This window comes from Ovis canadensis, chromosome 7 (assembly GCF_042477335.2).
Source record: "Ovis canadensis isolate MfBH-ARS-UI-01 breed Bighorn chromosome 7, ARS-UI_OviCan_v2, whole genome shotgun sequence".
In the NCBI taxonomy this organism is placed as follows: domain Eukaryota; kingdom Metazoa; phylum Chordata; class Mammalia; order Artiodactyla; family Bovidae; genus Ovis; species Ovis canadensis.
The window spans coordinates 96,219,185-96,235,413 of NC_091251.1; the positions used below are offsets into that span (position 1 = coordinate 96,219,185).

The 16,229-nt window shown below is 47.8% G+C and overlaps 1 protein-coding gene across 4 annotated transcripts in view; it reads right to left on the bottom strand.

Moving 5' to 3' along the window:
* LTBP2 (latent transforming growth factor beta binding protein 2) overlaps positions 1 to 16,229 on the bottom strand; it is a 111,109-nt gene that overhangs the window by 55,303 nt on the left and 39,577 nt on the right. For all 4 annotated transcript variants that reach the window (XM_069597067.1, XM_069597065.1, XM_069597066.1 and 1 more), the window contains exon 4: positions 1,178 to 1,368. In XM_069597067.1, coding sequence (XP_069453168.1) covers positions 1,178 to 1,368 — 191 coding nt within the window. The remainder of the gene's footprint in view (positions 1 to 1,177; positions 1,369 to 16,229) is intronic.

A 16,229-nucleotide genomic window follows, 5' to 3' on the forward strand; every position in this document is an offset into this window, starting at 1 on the left:
AGAGAAAGAATGGGAGATTTATAAGCAACTGTATATGCTGCAGGGGAAGGGCTGAGGGTGGTCCAGTTCAAAGGGGGAGGAGAACTAGGGTGGGGGGAGGCCAAGTGACAGCCTAGGGGTCCAGAGGAGTCAAGAAATAGTGGCACATGCCTTAGACAAGAGGAGGGGTGCTTCCTTTTCAAGACGGCAAGAAAGATCACTCATGCCTGTTGTCCACAACACGGATCCACCTTGAAAACACTATACCAAGTGACGGAGCCAGACACAAAAGGCCAGACAAAAAGATCCCGTTTACACGAAATGCTCACGATTGGCAAATCTTTAAGGACAGCGAGGGGTGGGGGTTGGGGGGAAGAGAGTGACTGCTTAACGGGCATGGGGCTTCTTTCTGGAGTTATGGCAATGTTCTGTAATTAGACAGTGGTGGTGGTGGCTGCATAAAATTGTGGATTCCTGAAAACCATGGAGGTGTACCCTTTAAAATGGTTAATGTTACATTTTGTGAATTTCCCCTCAACTTTAAAAATGGGAAACAAAGAAAGGCAGTCAGCTCAGGCCCGGGTTTAGGCAAGGGAATGACGTGCATGGCATGGCGGGGGCAGGAAAGTGAGGACTCTGGGGAGTAAGAAGCATGCCGTGGGATGGGGCTGGGGAAGGTGCGGGCCTCTTGGAGAGGCTGCTCTGAGGAATGAGAGAGACAAAGTGTCCAGGCACCCCAGGAAGGACTGCTGAGCAACGATCAAGGATGTGTGAAGGTGGGATCCTCAGGGGCGCCCGGTCCTCTCCTCTGGGAAGCAGAGGTCCCGCTGTAGGTGCTAAGGAAGCAACTGGTCAGATTGGTCCAGGAGGCTCGAGCTTTGCAGAAAGGATGAAGGGGAAGGACTGGGACCGGGGAGGTGAGGTTCACAGCTGGATACGAAGGACGCAAAGGCAAGACAGGTGACAGATGGGGTGGAAAAGGACAAGTCAAGGCCTAAGTGTCTCAAGGGGGCACAGTCTCTCTAACAGCTGGCTTGGGACCCCTGGAGCCTGGCACAAAGCAGGTGCTCGACAACTGTTCATTGGCTGAAAGAATGAGCAACAGGGTGACAACTCAGCCTTTCTGAGAGAGTGAAGCGGGGAAGCAGTGGTGGAGAGAAGGAGGGTCTATGAGGAACCGGAGACAGGGCATCCTTACCCCAGGAGGATGATGGGTGGTCCAGATATGCTGCCTGTGGGGCACCATCCCTCCGCTCGGGACCTGGCCCCATGGGCAAGGCATTGGAGGTCAGCTGGCCACTCGCTGCAGGGGCTGGATAAAGTCGGGCGGTCTGGGACAGCCCCACATGCTGCTGGGAGGAGTGGGTCTGGCTGAGCCCACTCAGGGTCCTGGGGAGACAAGCGAGGCATGAGGTTGATATCCCGGGGCAGCATCCCTGTGCCCTTCCAGTTCAGGACATCCAGCCCCTGCCTCCACACTGGGAGAGTGTTCTCTACTTGGCTGCCTTCTTCCCAACTCCAGGAAAACAGAGGTGCCCTGAGACAGGAAGAAAGGGGCCAGGCCAGCTGGCTGGTTTGGTGGGAGTGCCCACCTTTGTGTGGGACTGCCAGGCTTTGGCTGGGTATTCTGGGCAGGTCACTTAGCCTCCCTGGGCCTCAAGGCCCTTGACTGCAAAATGAAGGTGTTAGACTGGTCTCATGTAGCTCTGACATTTGTAGAGTTTGAGAATCTTGTGGACTAGCCCCCGCCCTAAAACCGAGTCCAGCGCCTGTCCCTTGCCGCATCTTTTTTTAAGAGTGACGAGCGATGTACCTTGACACATAAACTGTTATATTTTATTTATTTATTTTGGCCGCACCATGCAACATGTGGGGTCTTAGCTCACCGACCAAGTAGCAAACCTGAGCTCCCTGCAGTGGCAGTGCAGGATCTTAACCACTGGACTGCCAGGGAAGTCCCCCCTTATCTCTTATTAATACAACCTATCATGCTTGGCCTTATGGAATAGGTGCCCAGTGAATACATGTTCACAGATTGATTCAGGGAAGAAAACCTGACTATCCCCCTGATTAATTTTTATGGTTAAACTAATATAACAACAACATTCAAGGAGAAAGAATTGAGTTCATCACCCTCCACCTCAACACAGCAAATACTTTGGCATATTTCCTTTCAACCTCTGCTCAAGTATATTGTCATTATCTATCGTGTCATTATCTGTAGATATCATTGTCATTGTCTGCGAGAGTGAAGCGGGGAAGCAACGGTGGGGAGAAGGAGGCTCCGCACCTATTTCATTGTCTGTAGAAATCATTTAAATGCTATTGTCATTATCTGTAGAGATCATTGAAATTCTGATTAATATTAGGTGGTACTTGATACAGTTCTATAGTTTTCACATTTATCATCTTAATTGCGACATGATAGTCTATATGAAGATGAATCACAATGCATTCATTCTATACCTATTTTGTTTTACATTTTCGACTGTGGACATCCTGACTCATATGGCTTTTTTTCTTCAGTTAACATATTCTTTTAGGGGACTTCCTGTTGGTCCAGTGGTTAAGACTCCTTGCTCCCAATGCAGGGGGGCCTGGGTTCCATCCTTGGTCACGGAATTAGATACTGCATGCGGCAATGAAGATCCCACATACTGCAGCTAAGACTTGGCATAGCCAAATAAATAAATATTAAAAATATTTTTTTAGTATGGGGGTTCGTTAAACTAATTATTATTCTGTATGTTTGACAATTTCTCGTAAGAAATATTTTGAAAATGATTATTATTTTAGGCTTAATTCCACAGATTAGAATGCAATTAATTCCAAAAATTAGAAACATTTATGGCTGTAGGTATACACTGGAGATAATGCTCCCAAAAAGCTGCATCAAAATGTTTACATGTACCATTTGGACTGCAGCCTCACCAGCATAACATATTATTAATTTTTCATAAAGCAGTAATAGTCATCATAAATGACACTTCAGTGTTACCTTAGCTCCCTTTTTGTGATTTCTGAGGTTGAATTTTTTCACACATCTGTTTAACACTTGTGAAAATTTTCTGCTCGTGTCTTTGGTATCTGAGGAATTTGAGCTGTCGGTCTCATATATCTGAACGTGTTCTTTACGTATCTATTATTAGGCAGGCCGTTCTACAAGGCAGCCTCCGTGGTAACCACTCTGTCACTGTCACAATGTATACGAACCACTGTATACACGACAGGGTCTGGACTGTGGTGGGTATGAGCGCATTGTAGACACTGAAGCTGAGAGAGCAATTACCTGCCCAGGTTATACAACAGTAAATCAGACCCCAGGATTCCAACTCAGGGCAGCTAGACCCCTGTGCTACCCAATAAGGCAGCCCAGACCACAACAGAAGCTCAGCCAAGAAGCCTCTGCACTCGCCTGGGGTGGTGCTCTTTCCTCCAGCTGGTCCCACCCCTAGCCTCTCCACTGGATTCCTTGCCCAAGCAGCATAAGGTCCTGGGACCCTCTCCCTCCACCGTCCCAACTCCAGTTGTGTTGGCGCCAGGGGTCCAGGCCATGAGCAATCCCCCTCTCCTCCTTTCCTGGCTGACGCCCTACCAGGACAGGGCTCAGAGTCTGAAACCTTCCAGCCCTCGCCCTGCCCTGTTGGTCCAGGACTTGGCTCCCATGAGCTTCAGTGCTGCTCTTCTTCAGGGTGACCAACCACCATCCTCACGCTGAAAGCCCCAATCAGGCCTCAGCCTGCTCCTCAGGTTTGAGAGCTGGGATGGGAGAGAGGGCTTGTTCTCCACCCCGGAAGCTCTGGAAGCTGTCATAGGCCAGAACTGGGAGCCCAGTGCTCAGGCACCTGCTCTTCATTCCCAGGAGAAAGTCAGCACAATTAACTGCAGCAGAAAACCCAAGCCTTCTGGTGGCTAATAAGAGCTCACCAAAGAGTGAGAGGTAAGTGGGCTGGTGGGTAAGTGGGAGTCTCCTTCTTGTAGGAGACTGGCTAGTGCCCAGGCTGGTGCCATGGCTCAACAAAATGTCAGCACCGCAGAGCACCCCGGGAAGCGGACGCGGTAGTTCAGGTTCTGCGCAGACCACCTGGGACATGCCTGAACTTGATGCTGCTGACAAAAAGCTCTCCAATCTGGTCGAGGTGGAAAACTCAAAGGGTCCTTTCTTGGAGGTGTGCAGTCACCGTTGTTATTTTGGCCATCACTTGTTTCTCTAATTGGAACTCAATGCTAATGACCCCAAGAATCCTGAGTTCAAATCCGCTCAGGGCCAATGGTTCAACTTTGCAGAGAAGGGGGGCAAAAATTCCCTAGTCGGAGAAGGCAATGGCACCCCACTCCAGTACTCTTGCCTGGAAAATCCCATGGATGGAGGAGCCTGGTAGGCTGCAGTCCATGAGGTCGCTAAGAGTCGGACATGACTGAGCGACTTCACTTTCACTTTTCATTTTCATGCATTGGAGAAGGAAATGGCAACCCACTCCAGTGTTCTTGCCTGGAGAATCCCAGGGATGGGGGAGCCTGGTGGGCTGCCATCTATGGGGTCGCACAGAGTTGGACATGACTGAAGTGACTTAGCAGCAGCAGCAGTCGTAGAAAGACCTGTCTATACAGAGGAGAGAAGAAGATAGGATTTGGGCTAGACATATGTCAGTTCCGCCTCCCACGCGAGGGGTCACTAAAACAAGAAGGGTGACACCCACCTCACCGGGCTGTGGTGAGGACCAAGAGAAACAGTGAGACCATGTGATTATTTTGCAAATATAAATAAGTGGTCACAAGTTGAAAACTATGTCAGAATTCTCACATGAACAAGAAAAAAAAGTGCTAGCTACAGTTCAGACAAAATATCTCTCCCCAAACCACCAAAAATTATTCTCCATCTAAGGGGAGTAAAAGATACCCCCAAATATCTTGCTACATTGTCCAAGCATTCTTACATACAAAGGGCCAAGTGACTAATCTGGTGGCAACACATTTTTAACAACCACAGCCTTCTGAGCTCAATCTATTGTCATGTACTGCTGTGATGGGAACTTTCAGTTAAATGACAGAAATCAAAGTCTTAACTTCTGAGAGGCTCACAGCCAAGGAGGAAGCCTTGGTTCTTTCATAGGTCCTATGTCTTGTGCTGAAAGCACCCCTAGAAGGAGACCGTGATCTCCCTTCATAAGCCCCAGCCCAGTCTGTGGAGGTGGGCAGGGAGGGAGGCGACCTGGGAGAAATATCAACACCCTCAGGTATGCAGATGATGCCTCTCTAATGGCAGAAAGTGAAGATGAACTAAAGAGCCTCTTGATGAAGGTGAAAGAGGAGAATGAAAAAGCTGGCTTGAAATTCAACATTCAAAAAACTAAGATCATGGCACCCAGTCCCATCACTTCAAGGCAAATAGAAAGAGAAAAAATGGAAACAGTGACAGGTTTTCTTTTCTTGGGCTCGAAAATCATTGCGGATGGTGACTGCAGCCATGAAATTCAGAGGCACCTGTTCCTTGGAAGGAAAGCTATGACAAACCTTGACAGCATATTAAAAAGCAGAAAAATCACTTTGCCGACAAAGGTCCATATAGTCAAAGCTATGGTTTTTCCAGTAGTCATGTATGGATGTGAGAATTGGACCATAAAGAAGGCTGAGCGCTGAAGAACTGATTCCTTCAAACCATCGTGCTGGAGAAGGCTCCTGAGAGTCCCTTGAACTGCAAGGATATCAAACCTGCCAATCCTAAAGGAAATCAATCCTGAACATTCATTAGAAGGACTGATGCTGAAGCTGAAGCTCCAAATTTGGCCACCTGATGCAAAGAACTGACTCATTGGAAAAAGAAATCCTGGTGCTGGGAAAGATTGAAGGCAAAAGGAGAAGGAAGCAGCAGAAGATGAGATGGTTAGATATCATCACTGACTCAATAGACATGAATTTGAGCAAACTCCAGGAGACAGTGGAGGACAGAGAAGCCTGGCATGCTGCAGTCTGTGGGCTCACAAAGAGTCGCACGTGACTTAGCAACTGAACAACAACAACAAGTTTGAGTTCTCAGTTCAACTCTGGCTCCCAGAGACTGGTGGCAATGAGGCAAGTGAGAATGTTACTGAGAAAGGGACTTCCTTGGACTACAGTCCCCAGGATGGGGTGGGGGACTGGGCACTCTCAGCTGTGCAGGGTGTGGTTCTGTGCACTCTCAGCTCTGGAAGAGCTGCTGCAATTTCATCATAGGATAGTGGTTCTCAGACTTGCCTGGCACAAGACTGTCTGTCTGGAATTGCTCTAGGGAGGTCCTGGCAAAGTTGCCACGATGGACTGAAACAGCTCTCTCTAGACTTCAGAATTCCATGGATCAGTAAAATTTTGAAACAAACTTAGGGGACCGACATAAATTGGCCAAATTTTTATTTAGGTAAGACATTAAGACACACACACAACTACTAATTATTGCCACCATAATTTTATGAAAGAAAATATATTTCAATGGCGATAAGAAATATCTGAATAAGCTTGAAAGTCACTTGGTCGTGTCCGACTCTTTGCGGCCATGGAATTCTCTAGGCCAGAATACTGGAGTGGGTCGCCTTCCCCTTCTCCAAGGAATAAGCTTAACTTCATGGACATCTCACCTCATTGACTTTTTTTCATTTTTTCATGAACCAACAAAAACAGATGCTGGTCTTCAACACAGACCAGCATGGAACCAAGCAGGAACCACTGGGCTACATGATTCACCAAGATTTGCTCCAGCCTGAGAACGCTCGAGCTCTTTCAACCTATTTGGGAAGAAAACCTTCCAGCCCCTGCTGGCTGGGATCTTGTGAGCTGAGTGAAAACTCCCTGGACATTGTATACCCAAAATAATGCCATTCAGTAAACATGGTACACTCACATCCTACCCAGCACACTGGCTTCCTAACAGTGATGGGGAGGCGATGGGTGAGGGGTTCTGTGCCCTCCACTTGACCCACTTTCACCAGACCCTTGGCTCCACTCTACAAAGGGGCTTCCACTCTGGTGGCTCAGACCAGAATCTGTCTGCAATGCAGGAGACCTGGGTTCAAACCCTGGGACAGGAAGATGCCCTGGAGAATGGAATGGCTAAAAAAAAAAAAAAAAAAAAAGAGAATGGAATGGCTACTCACTCCATTATCTTGCCTGGGAAATCCCATGGACAGAAGAACCTCTGAGCTACGGTGCATGGGGTCACAAAGGGTTGGATATGACTGAGCAACTAACACACATATACTATTTTGTTTACTAAGTGTTCTGCTGCCAAAAGAAAGCTTAAAAACACCACTACAATGTGCACTGAATAGTTATAGCTCCCATGGATAAAGCACTGAGCCAGATGCTTTAAATGCATCATCTTATGTTATTTTATTGAGTGAAGAAAGTAAGTTGCAGAATGTAGCCCACAAGCTTCCTCCATCCATGAATTTTCTAGGCAAGAGTACTGGAGTGGGTTGCCATTTCCTTCTCCAGGGCATCTTTCCAACCCAGGGATCAAACCCTTGTCTCCCACATTGCAGGCAGACGCTTTACCATCTGAGCCACCAGGATATCCCATTATTTTATTGAATGAAGAAAGTAAGTTGCAGAATAATATGGACAGTATACTTCCAGGTTTTTGTTTGAAAAAAAAAATTTCTCTTTCTCCCCTACAGATATTTATAAGGGATAGGAAAGGTCTGGAAGGATCTGTAAACAGTGGCTGGCCCCTTGGAGATGAGAGTGCCTGTATATGTGTAAACTTTATGTTTCCATATTTTTAGCTGTCTTTCAGTAAAAAAAAAAATTGTTTTTACAATTTTACAGTAAACATGTATTATTTTGTAATAAAAACAAATCAGTCTTTTCCCCAGCAACTCCAATTTATAGAAAAGGAAATTGAGGCTCAGGAAAAGCATGATAAATGTGTGTATATTACTAGGATCTAAGGTGAACTCTGATGACTAACAGATGTACAAGAGTTCAGATGTAAGAAAGACCATGACATTTGAGCTAGGGTTTAAGAGATAAGTAGGATTTTCACAGACCAAACTGAAGAGGAAGACATTCCACATAAGAAAATACATGAAGGCAGGAAGCACGGGTCATATTTAAGGAAGGATAACGAGCACAGTTGGATAAAGCACAGAGTGGAGGAGAGGGAAGGAAAAAACATCCTTTCAATGCCTACCAGGTAGCAGACATCATTCTAGCTGTTTTACGTAACATATAATTTACTTGTCCAGACAACCCTATGATCAAAAAATCTCTACTTGGCCAAAACCACTTTAAACAAAGTAAAAAGACAAATGACAAAATGGGAAAAACATGTGCAATTTATATCACAGGCAAAGAACCAATCTTCATAAGATTTAAAGAGCTCCTGGAAACAGAAAAGACAGACCAATAGCCCTAGAAGAAAAATCAGCAAAGGAATATGAACAGTTCATGGCAGGGGGGAAAGATCCATATATTTCCCCAATATGTGAAAATATGCTCAACTTTTCTCATTCTGAGATGTGTAAATGGAAACAACTCAGGTAGCCCTTTTCAATCCATCAGATGAGCAAAAAATCCAAAAGTTTAATAACAGACTAATTTGGTGAGATCCTGAAGAAACAGGTACTCTCAGATGCTGCTGGTAGAAATGTTCATCAATACAGCCTATATCGAGAGCAATTTGGCAATGCCCATCCACACCCTACCTGATGGCCACCTGAGGTGGAGAACGGACTCACTGGAAAAGACCCTGATACATGTATGGATGTGAGAGTTGGACTGTGAAGAAAGCTGAGTGCCGAAGAATTGATGCTTTTGAATTGTGGTGTTGGAGAAGACTCTTGAGAATCCCTTGGACTGCAAGGAGATCCAACCAATCCATTCTAAAGGAGATCAGCCCTGGCTGTTCTTTGGAAGGAATGATGCTAAAGCTGAAGCTCCAGTACTTTGGCCACTTCATGCGAAGAGTTGACTCATTGGAAAAGACTCTGATGCTGGGAGGGATTGGGGGCAGGAGGAGAAGGGGACGACAGAGGATGAGATGGCTGGATGGCATCACCGGCTCGATGGACGTGAGTCTGAGTGAACTCCAGGAGTTGGTGATGGACAGGGAGGCCTGGCGTGCTGCAGTCCATGGGGTCCCAAAGAGTGGGACACGACTGAGCGACTGAACTGAACTGATCCACACCCCAGCGCATCGATGCTTTGCCCCTGCAGGCCGGCCTGCGGCCTCCCTGTCCCTTCCACTCCGTGAAGGGTGCACCCCACACTGGCTTCTCCTTGACGGAAGGACACCAACTCACTCTCTCCTCCCACCACCATGACCATGAAACTAATGACTGCCGGAACCGGAAGTTTAAAAGCCCCACCCCTTCGCCTGAAGGCGGGACAGCTCTCCAAGCTCCACCCTCAACTAGGCCTCGGCTTGATTTTCCCAGAACCAGTCCTTGCTTGGCTCTGTCCACCTTTCCGTTTTGTTTCCCTCTCCCCGCAAAATCACACACCTCAATTGATGTTCCAGCTCCACCTCTAGGGACATCTGCCCTAAGACACCGGTAAATGTCCACAGTGATGGATAACAAGATCATTCATAGAAGCCCTGTTTCGTAAGAGCAAAATATTTTGTAAAGAATAGAAACAATGTAAGTGTCCCTTAGTAGGAGGCTGGTTAAACAAACTAAGAGACATCTATGGGATGGAGTCCTATGCCCTCAAAACAGAAAGACACAGCTCTTCTACACCCATAGGAAAAGCTCTCCAAGATATATAGAAAAGTGAAAAAAAAGTCAAAATCTGGCCCACCAACTGTTTTTGTACAAACTGTGACTTAACAATTGTTTTTTATATTTCTAATGGTTGGAAAAAATCAAAAGGAGAATAATATTTCATGACATGAGAAAGAGATACGAAATTCAAATTTAAGTTTCCATAAATACATTTTAATTTGGAATCCAGCCACACTCATTGTCTAGAACTGCTTTTGCTCTACAATGGCAGAGCTGAGGAGTTGCAGACACCATATGTTGCACAAAGCCTAAAATATTTACTATCCGGCTTTTTATGGAAGAAGTTTGCTGACTCTGGCTGTGGGGCATATAAACTTTTGTGTAAAAATAGAGAAAATAAGGATACATGTTGAAATTATTTTCATATTCCTAAAGCAACCTTGGAAGGATACCCTGGGAATTAATAAGTGGTTTCCTATGTGTGTGTGTGTGTGTGTGTGTGTGTGTGTTGGCGGGGGGTGGGAGGGAGTGGGAAGTGGGTGGTAGGGGAATAAACGAGTGCTACAGTTTAATGAATGCTTGCTCCATGCCAGGCTGTGTGCCTACAGTGCACGTCACATGCATTATCTCACGAAAGCCTCTCCATAACCCTGAGAGTTACTCATTATCCCCATTTTACAGTCAAGAAAACAGAGGGCAGGGAAGTTCTGAAGATCGCAGAACTCATGAGTACTGAAGCCAGGTTAACAAACCAGGTAAGTTTATGCTCCAGCTGCCCTACCACTTATTTCTCCGTTGCCATTTCACTGAGGCTGTGAGAATCGATTTGGGGTCATATGGTCGAGGGCTTGAAATATCAGGGAGGTGTCTGGGCTGCATTGCATGGGTCAGGGGGAGTCCCTAGAGATTTTGGAGCAGCCCACCCTCTTTTACTCATTCAAGAAGCACTTACTGAATGCCTGCCACGTGCCAGGCATCCAGGTCCAAGGATGGCAAAGACTGTCTTGCCCTCTGCCCCAGTGGAGACTAAGCAAGGGAATCAGCACTCCAGCAAAGGTGTGAGGGTACAGGGGGAGCCATATACCAGTCTTGAGATGCTAGTGGTCTTCGAGCAGGGCTGGGACATGATGGGATGGGCTTTTCGAATGTTTATTATTCTGATGAAAGATTGCCTGCTGGTGGATAGACCAGAAAGGGGAGGGCTGAAAGGCCAGCTGGAAGGCTTTGGCTATGGTTTAGGCTAGTAGGGACCAAGGACAGGACCAAGAAGAAGGCATGGATTCAAAGGATATTTAATACATAAAGAGTTCCCAGCTGTGGCTCAGACGAATGGGTGGAGGGCGATCCAACAGCCAAGATCTCAAGGAGAGAGCCAAGAAGTGGCTCAGTTTGGGACCTGACGAGTGCTGGTGTCTCAGGATGGATGTGCCGATGGAAACACCTGGGCTGCAGCACTCGGGAGAGGAGCTAGGGCTGCAGACGCAGTCAAGGGAGTCCCAGTGGAGAGCTGGGGGTTCAGGGATGATATCATTCCGAGAAAGTATGCGTAGCAAACCAGTCCAGAGTTCCGCTGCTGGACTGAGGCATTGCGTCTGCTTCCACGTCTCAGTTTCAAAGAGGGAAATATGTTAATGAACAGACGAGTCTCAGTGTTGGGTTTTGCTTCCATAAATTTGCCTCCAAACTTTGGCATCTGCTACTGCTTGTCTGCTAGCACACGATAAAGCCAATGAACAAGCAGTGAAGGAATATTGATGGGAAAATGTGGCAACAGCCCATTGTACTTCACTTGATGGCTTGCCCTTTTCAGGGCTCCGTGCATGAGCCTAGAGCCGGTTTTTTATTTAGCGCACACAGACGACAGTCATAGTTTCTGCTAATAAAACTGTCCCCAGCTCTAATCATGGAATTGATTGCATTGATTGTTCATGGTATTGCTTATGACTGCCAGGTCCTCTGACATGGAAACCCTTCGAGAAACACGGGAGTGAAAGAAAATAAAGGCGGGCAGAGGAGGGGCCTAGGAATCAACAACGCTGGCATTGAAGAGGTAGAAGGGGAGAGGAGAGAACACCAAGACAGGAGGGTGTGGCTCCAACTCGTGGCCTTCTGCTTGGAGGCATGCTTCTGGCCTTCCCAGCAAGCCCAGCTCTTACAGGTGAACACGCCTTGGTACCTCCCAAGGAGCTCAGTCTCCTGAGAATCTGGGTCCTGGGGAGGCAGCAGGGAAACCCTCACAATACTTTGCTCCCTCTCTCCTCCTCGCTGGCCAAGCAGGTCTCACACCCAATTCACGATCAGATGACCCTTGTGCCAAATCCCCAGAGACCCAAGGGAGTGCTTCCAGACATCACACTCTAGCCCCCTGCTGCAAATCTACCCTGCCTCCACAGAGAACAAGGGGATACCCAGCTCTGGGGGGTGAAGAAGAGGGGACACGATGGCCTTGTCACAGAGCCAGGAGCCTGCTGATTCATGGCAATGCTTTGTCTGGGGGGCCAAGCAGGTGAGGCCTAGGCTTGGCTAAGACAGCAGCCACTCCCCAGCCTCTGGGTATCAGAGTTGCCAGAATTGGTGGGTTCCCAGGTGTCACAGAGAACTTGAACTCTGTTCCACTTGTCCTAGACAATAATAATGAACACTGGTTGTGCTGTGTACTAATTGTTATATTTGCACTATATCATCTAATCTTCACAACCACTTTAGGGGCTAGCTACTATTATTAACCCATTTTTCAGAAAATGAAAAGACAGCCTTCTGAATCGGAGAAAATAATAGCAAATGAAGCAACTGACAAACAACTCATCTCAAAAATATACAAGCAACTTATGTAGCTCAATTCCAGAAAAATAAACGACCCAATCAAAAAATGGGCCAAAGAACTAAATAGACATTTCTCCAAAGACGACATACGGATGGCTAACAAACACATGAAAAGATGCTCAACATCACTCATTATTAGAGAAATGCAAATCAAAACCACAATGAGGTACCACTTCACACCAGTCAGAATGTCTGCGATCCAAAAATCTGCAAGCAATAAATGCTGGAGAGGGTGTGGAGAAAAGGGAACCCTCCTACACTGTTGGTGGGAATGCAAACTAGTACAGCCACTATGGAGAACAGTGTGGAGATTCCTTAAAAAATTGCAGATAGAACTACCTTATGACCCAGCAATCCCACAGCTGGGCATACACACTGAGGAAACCAGAATTGAAAGAGACACATGTACCCCAATGTTCATCACAGCACTGTTTATAATAGCCAGGACATGGAAACAACCTAGATGTCCCTCAGCAGATGAATGGATAAGAAAGCTGTGGTACATATACACAATGGAGTATTACTCAGCCGTTAAAAAGAATACATTTGAATCAGTTCTGATGAGATGGATGAAACTGGAGCCGATTATACAGAGTGAAGTAAGCCAGAAAGAAAAACACCAATACAGTATACTAACACATATATATGGAATTTAGAAAGATGGCAATGACGACCCTGTATGCAAGACAGCAAAAAAGACACAGATGTGTATAACGGACTTTTGGACTCAGAGGGAGAGGGAGAGGGTGGGATGATTTGGGAGAATGGCATTGAAACATGTATACTATCATGTAAGAATCGAATCACCAGTATATGTCTGATGCAGGATACAGCATGCTTGGGGCTGGTGCACGGTCATGACCCAGAGAGATGTTATGGGGAGGGAGGTGGGAGGGGGGTTCATGTTTGGGAACACATGTACACCTGTGGTGGATTCATGTCAATGTATGGCAAAACCAATACAGTATTGTAAAATAAAGTAAAAATAAAAATTAAAAAATAATAAATAAATAAATAAATAAATGAAGTGAGATCTGCACTCAAAAAAAAAAAAAAGAAAATGAAACTGAGGCACAGAGAGGTTAAGGACTTGTCCAGGATCATTTAACTGGAATCACACTGTCCAATAGAACTTTCCTGTGACAGTGGAAATGCTCTATAGTCTGCGCCCTCCAATATGCTAACTACTAGCTTCTTGTGGCTTTGAAGCACTTGGAAATGAGATTAGTGTGACTGAGTAACTGAGTTTGACGTTAAATTAAATTTAAAGACAGCTTCCCAGGTGTCTCTAGTGGTAAAGAACCCATCTTCCCGTGCAGGAGACGTAAGAGACCTGGGTTCAATCCCTGGGTCGGGAAGATCTCCTGGAGAAGGGAAAGGCAACCCACTCCAGTATTCTTGTCTGAAGAATCCCATACAGAGAGGAGCCTGGTGAGCTACAGTCCATAGGGTCACATACAGCTGGACACGACTGAAGTGACTTAGCACACACGAACAAATTTAAATAGTCCCTTCATGGCTGATGGCTACTGTATTGGACAGCGCAGTGTAGAAAGTGGAGGAGTTGGGAGTGGAACCCCAAAAGTCTACTCTGGCCTGGAGCTATGTGGTTAGAAGTTTCCCCTGGCTACCCTCACTGCATTCTTTGTCCCCAGGCCCTTGGGTTCCTTGGCGGGCCTGGCTGGGGGAATCAGCACCCTCCTAAACCTTACTCTCCTGCCTCCATACTGTATTATCCATCATCAGATGGCAGGAGGATGTGGCAGGAAAGAGATGGGATTTCCAGAAGACATGGTCCCAGGATCATGTCACAGGGAGCAGGTTTCAGCATGGCTTGAGGAAGGACATGGCTCTAAAAAGCCACAGTTGCCCCAGTGACATGGTGGTCCCTGGAGAGACAGGACCGTCTTGTCCCGGGAATCGAATAGCTCCCCCTCCCATACCAGAAAGGAAACAGCAGGCATTCCCACCCAGGATGGGGCTCTGGGCCGTGACATTTGAGAGACAAGGGAGGTGATGTAGTCAGTGGGCTGATCCCGGGGGGAGTCAGGCCCTCTCCGCCCCCGCTGTCTGGCCCTAGGATGCTGCCTTGCCAACACTGGCACCCCCATGCCTCACTGCCCTCCCAAAAGGTCCCCCTACATATCTCCAGACCTTCCCTGCTGCTGGTCCTGCTGTGCCCACTCACTTGACTCCTTTGGGCCCACTGGTCAGCCTGAGGTTCCCACCCAGCCCCACCCAGCCCCACCCGGGTGGCCGCCTGTGAGTCACCTCCCCCTGCTCTGAGGTCTGTGCCTGGAGTTTTCTCTGAGGTTACACCCAGGTCCGAGAGGTCTGGAGCTTGCGCACAAGCACCCAGGGGATGCCCCTGCCAGGCTGACGGATGGGGAGGGGGCAGAACTCGGGGAGCCTCCCTGCCCAGAACTGCACCCCGCTCTGCTCCGGGCAGCTCGAGAGAGAACGCAGCGCCCTGCTTCCTTGCGGGCAGACGAGGCAGAGGCTGGCGGAGCTGTGCACGGAGCTGTGCACACCCGGAGACTGAGGCCTGGCTCCCACTGCTGGAGCAGCCTTACCTGGGTGCTGCCTCAGTCTCCCAATGGTCCAGAAACCTCTCTGAGCCTCACTGCACTCCACTCCATGGATCCCTGATGCCTCAGTCAACTGTGGACGTTTTACCGCTGAGCAGGCGGCCGGCCTCACCAGCTGCCCAGCCCACGACTCTTGAGGCTGCGTCACCCTTTTCCTCTCCTGGAGGGGCCAGGCAGCTGGGCAGGAAGCCAGAGAGGGCTGCCCAGGCCCAGAGATCACACCTCAGGCACTTCAGGGAGCAGAGCAGGAAGGAGAAGGCACCCTGAGGGGCTGCCCAGGGCCCCAGGACATGCTCCTCAGTTTCTACACAAGTGTCATTTTGCCCAAGTGGGGACCTGCCAGGCAATCACCTTTTCCCCTCCTTCTGGTCCAGCAGGACCATCCAAAGGGCTGTGGTGTGGCCAGGGACACAGACCCCCAGAAGGGAGAAGAGGGGCCTGGATTGTACCATCTTTATGTCTTTCATGGAGTCCTCACAATGCTGGGCCCACAGCTGTGCTTGCGTGCTAAGTCACTCAGTCCGACTCTTTGTGACCCTGTGGACTGTAGCCCACCAGGCTCCTCTGTCCGTGGGATTCTCCAGGAAAGAATACTGCAGTGGGTTGCCATGCCCTCCTGCAGGGAATCATCCCAACCCAGGGATTGAACCAACATCTCCTGTATCTCCTGCACTGCAGGCAGATTCTTTACCGCTGAGCCACCAGGGAAGCCCCAAGGATGACGATACATAATAGCAAGTAGCTATACAGCGCTCATATCTGCCAGGTACTTTTCTAAGCACTTTATAAATGAATATAATCATCATTATATGAGGGAGTGGGTATTATTATTATGCCTTTTTTACAGGTGAGGCAGAGTTGCTAGGTATCTTGCCTAAGGTCACACAGCCCATAACTAATAGAGCTGGGCATCGGACACAGGTGACCTGCTTCTGATCTGGACCCGGGGCCTGTACACTACATCATGGCTTGAGAGCTATGCTTTGGGACTGAGCTTTAGAGCCTAGAGTCCAGGCCTTATGTTTTGAATCTCATGTACAAAAGGTAAGCCTGGGGGTGTTTTTATCCGGGAGGAACAAGATTAAAAATGGTCTCTTAGGAAGGCAGTCCTGTACGATTCCTCCCTGGAGCCCACCCTGCC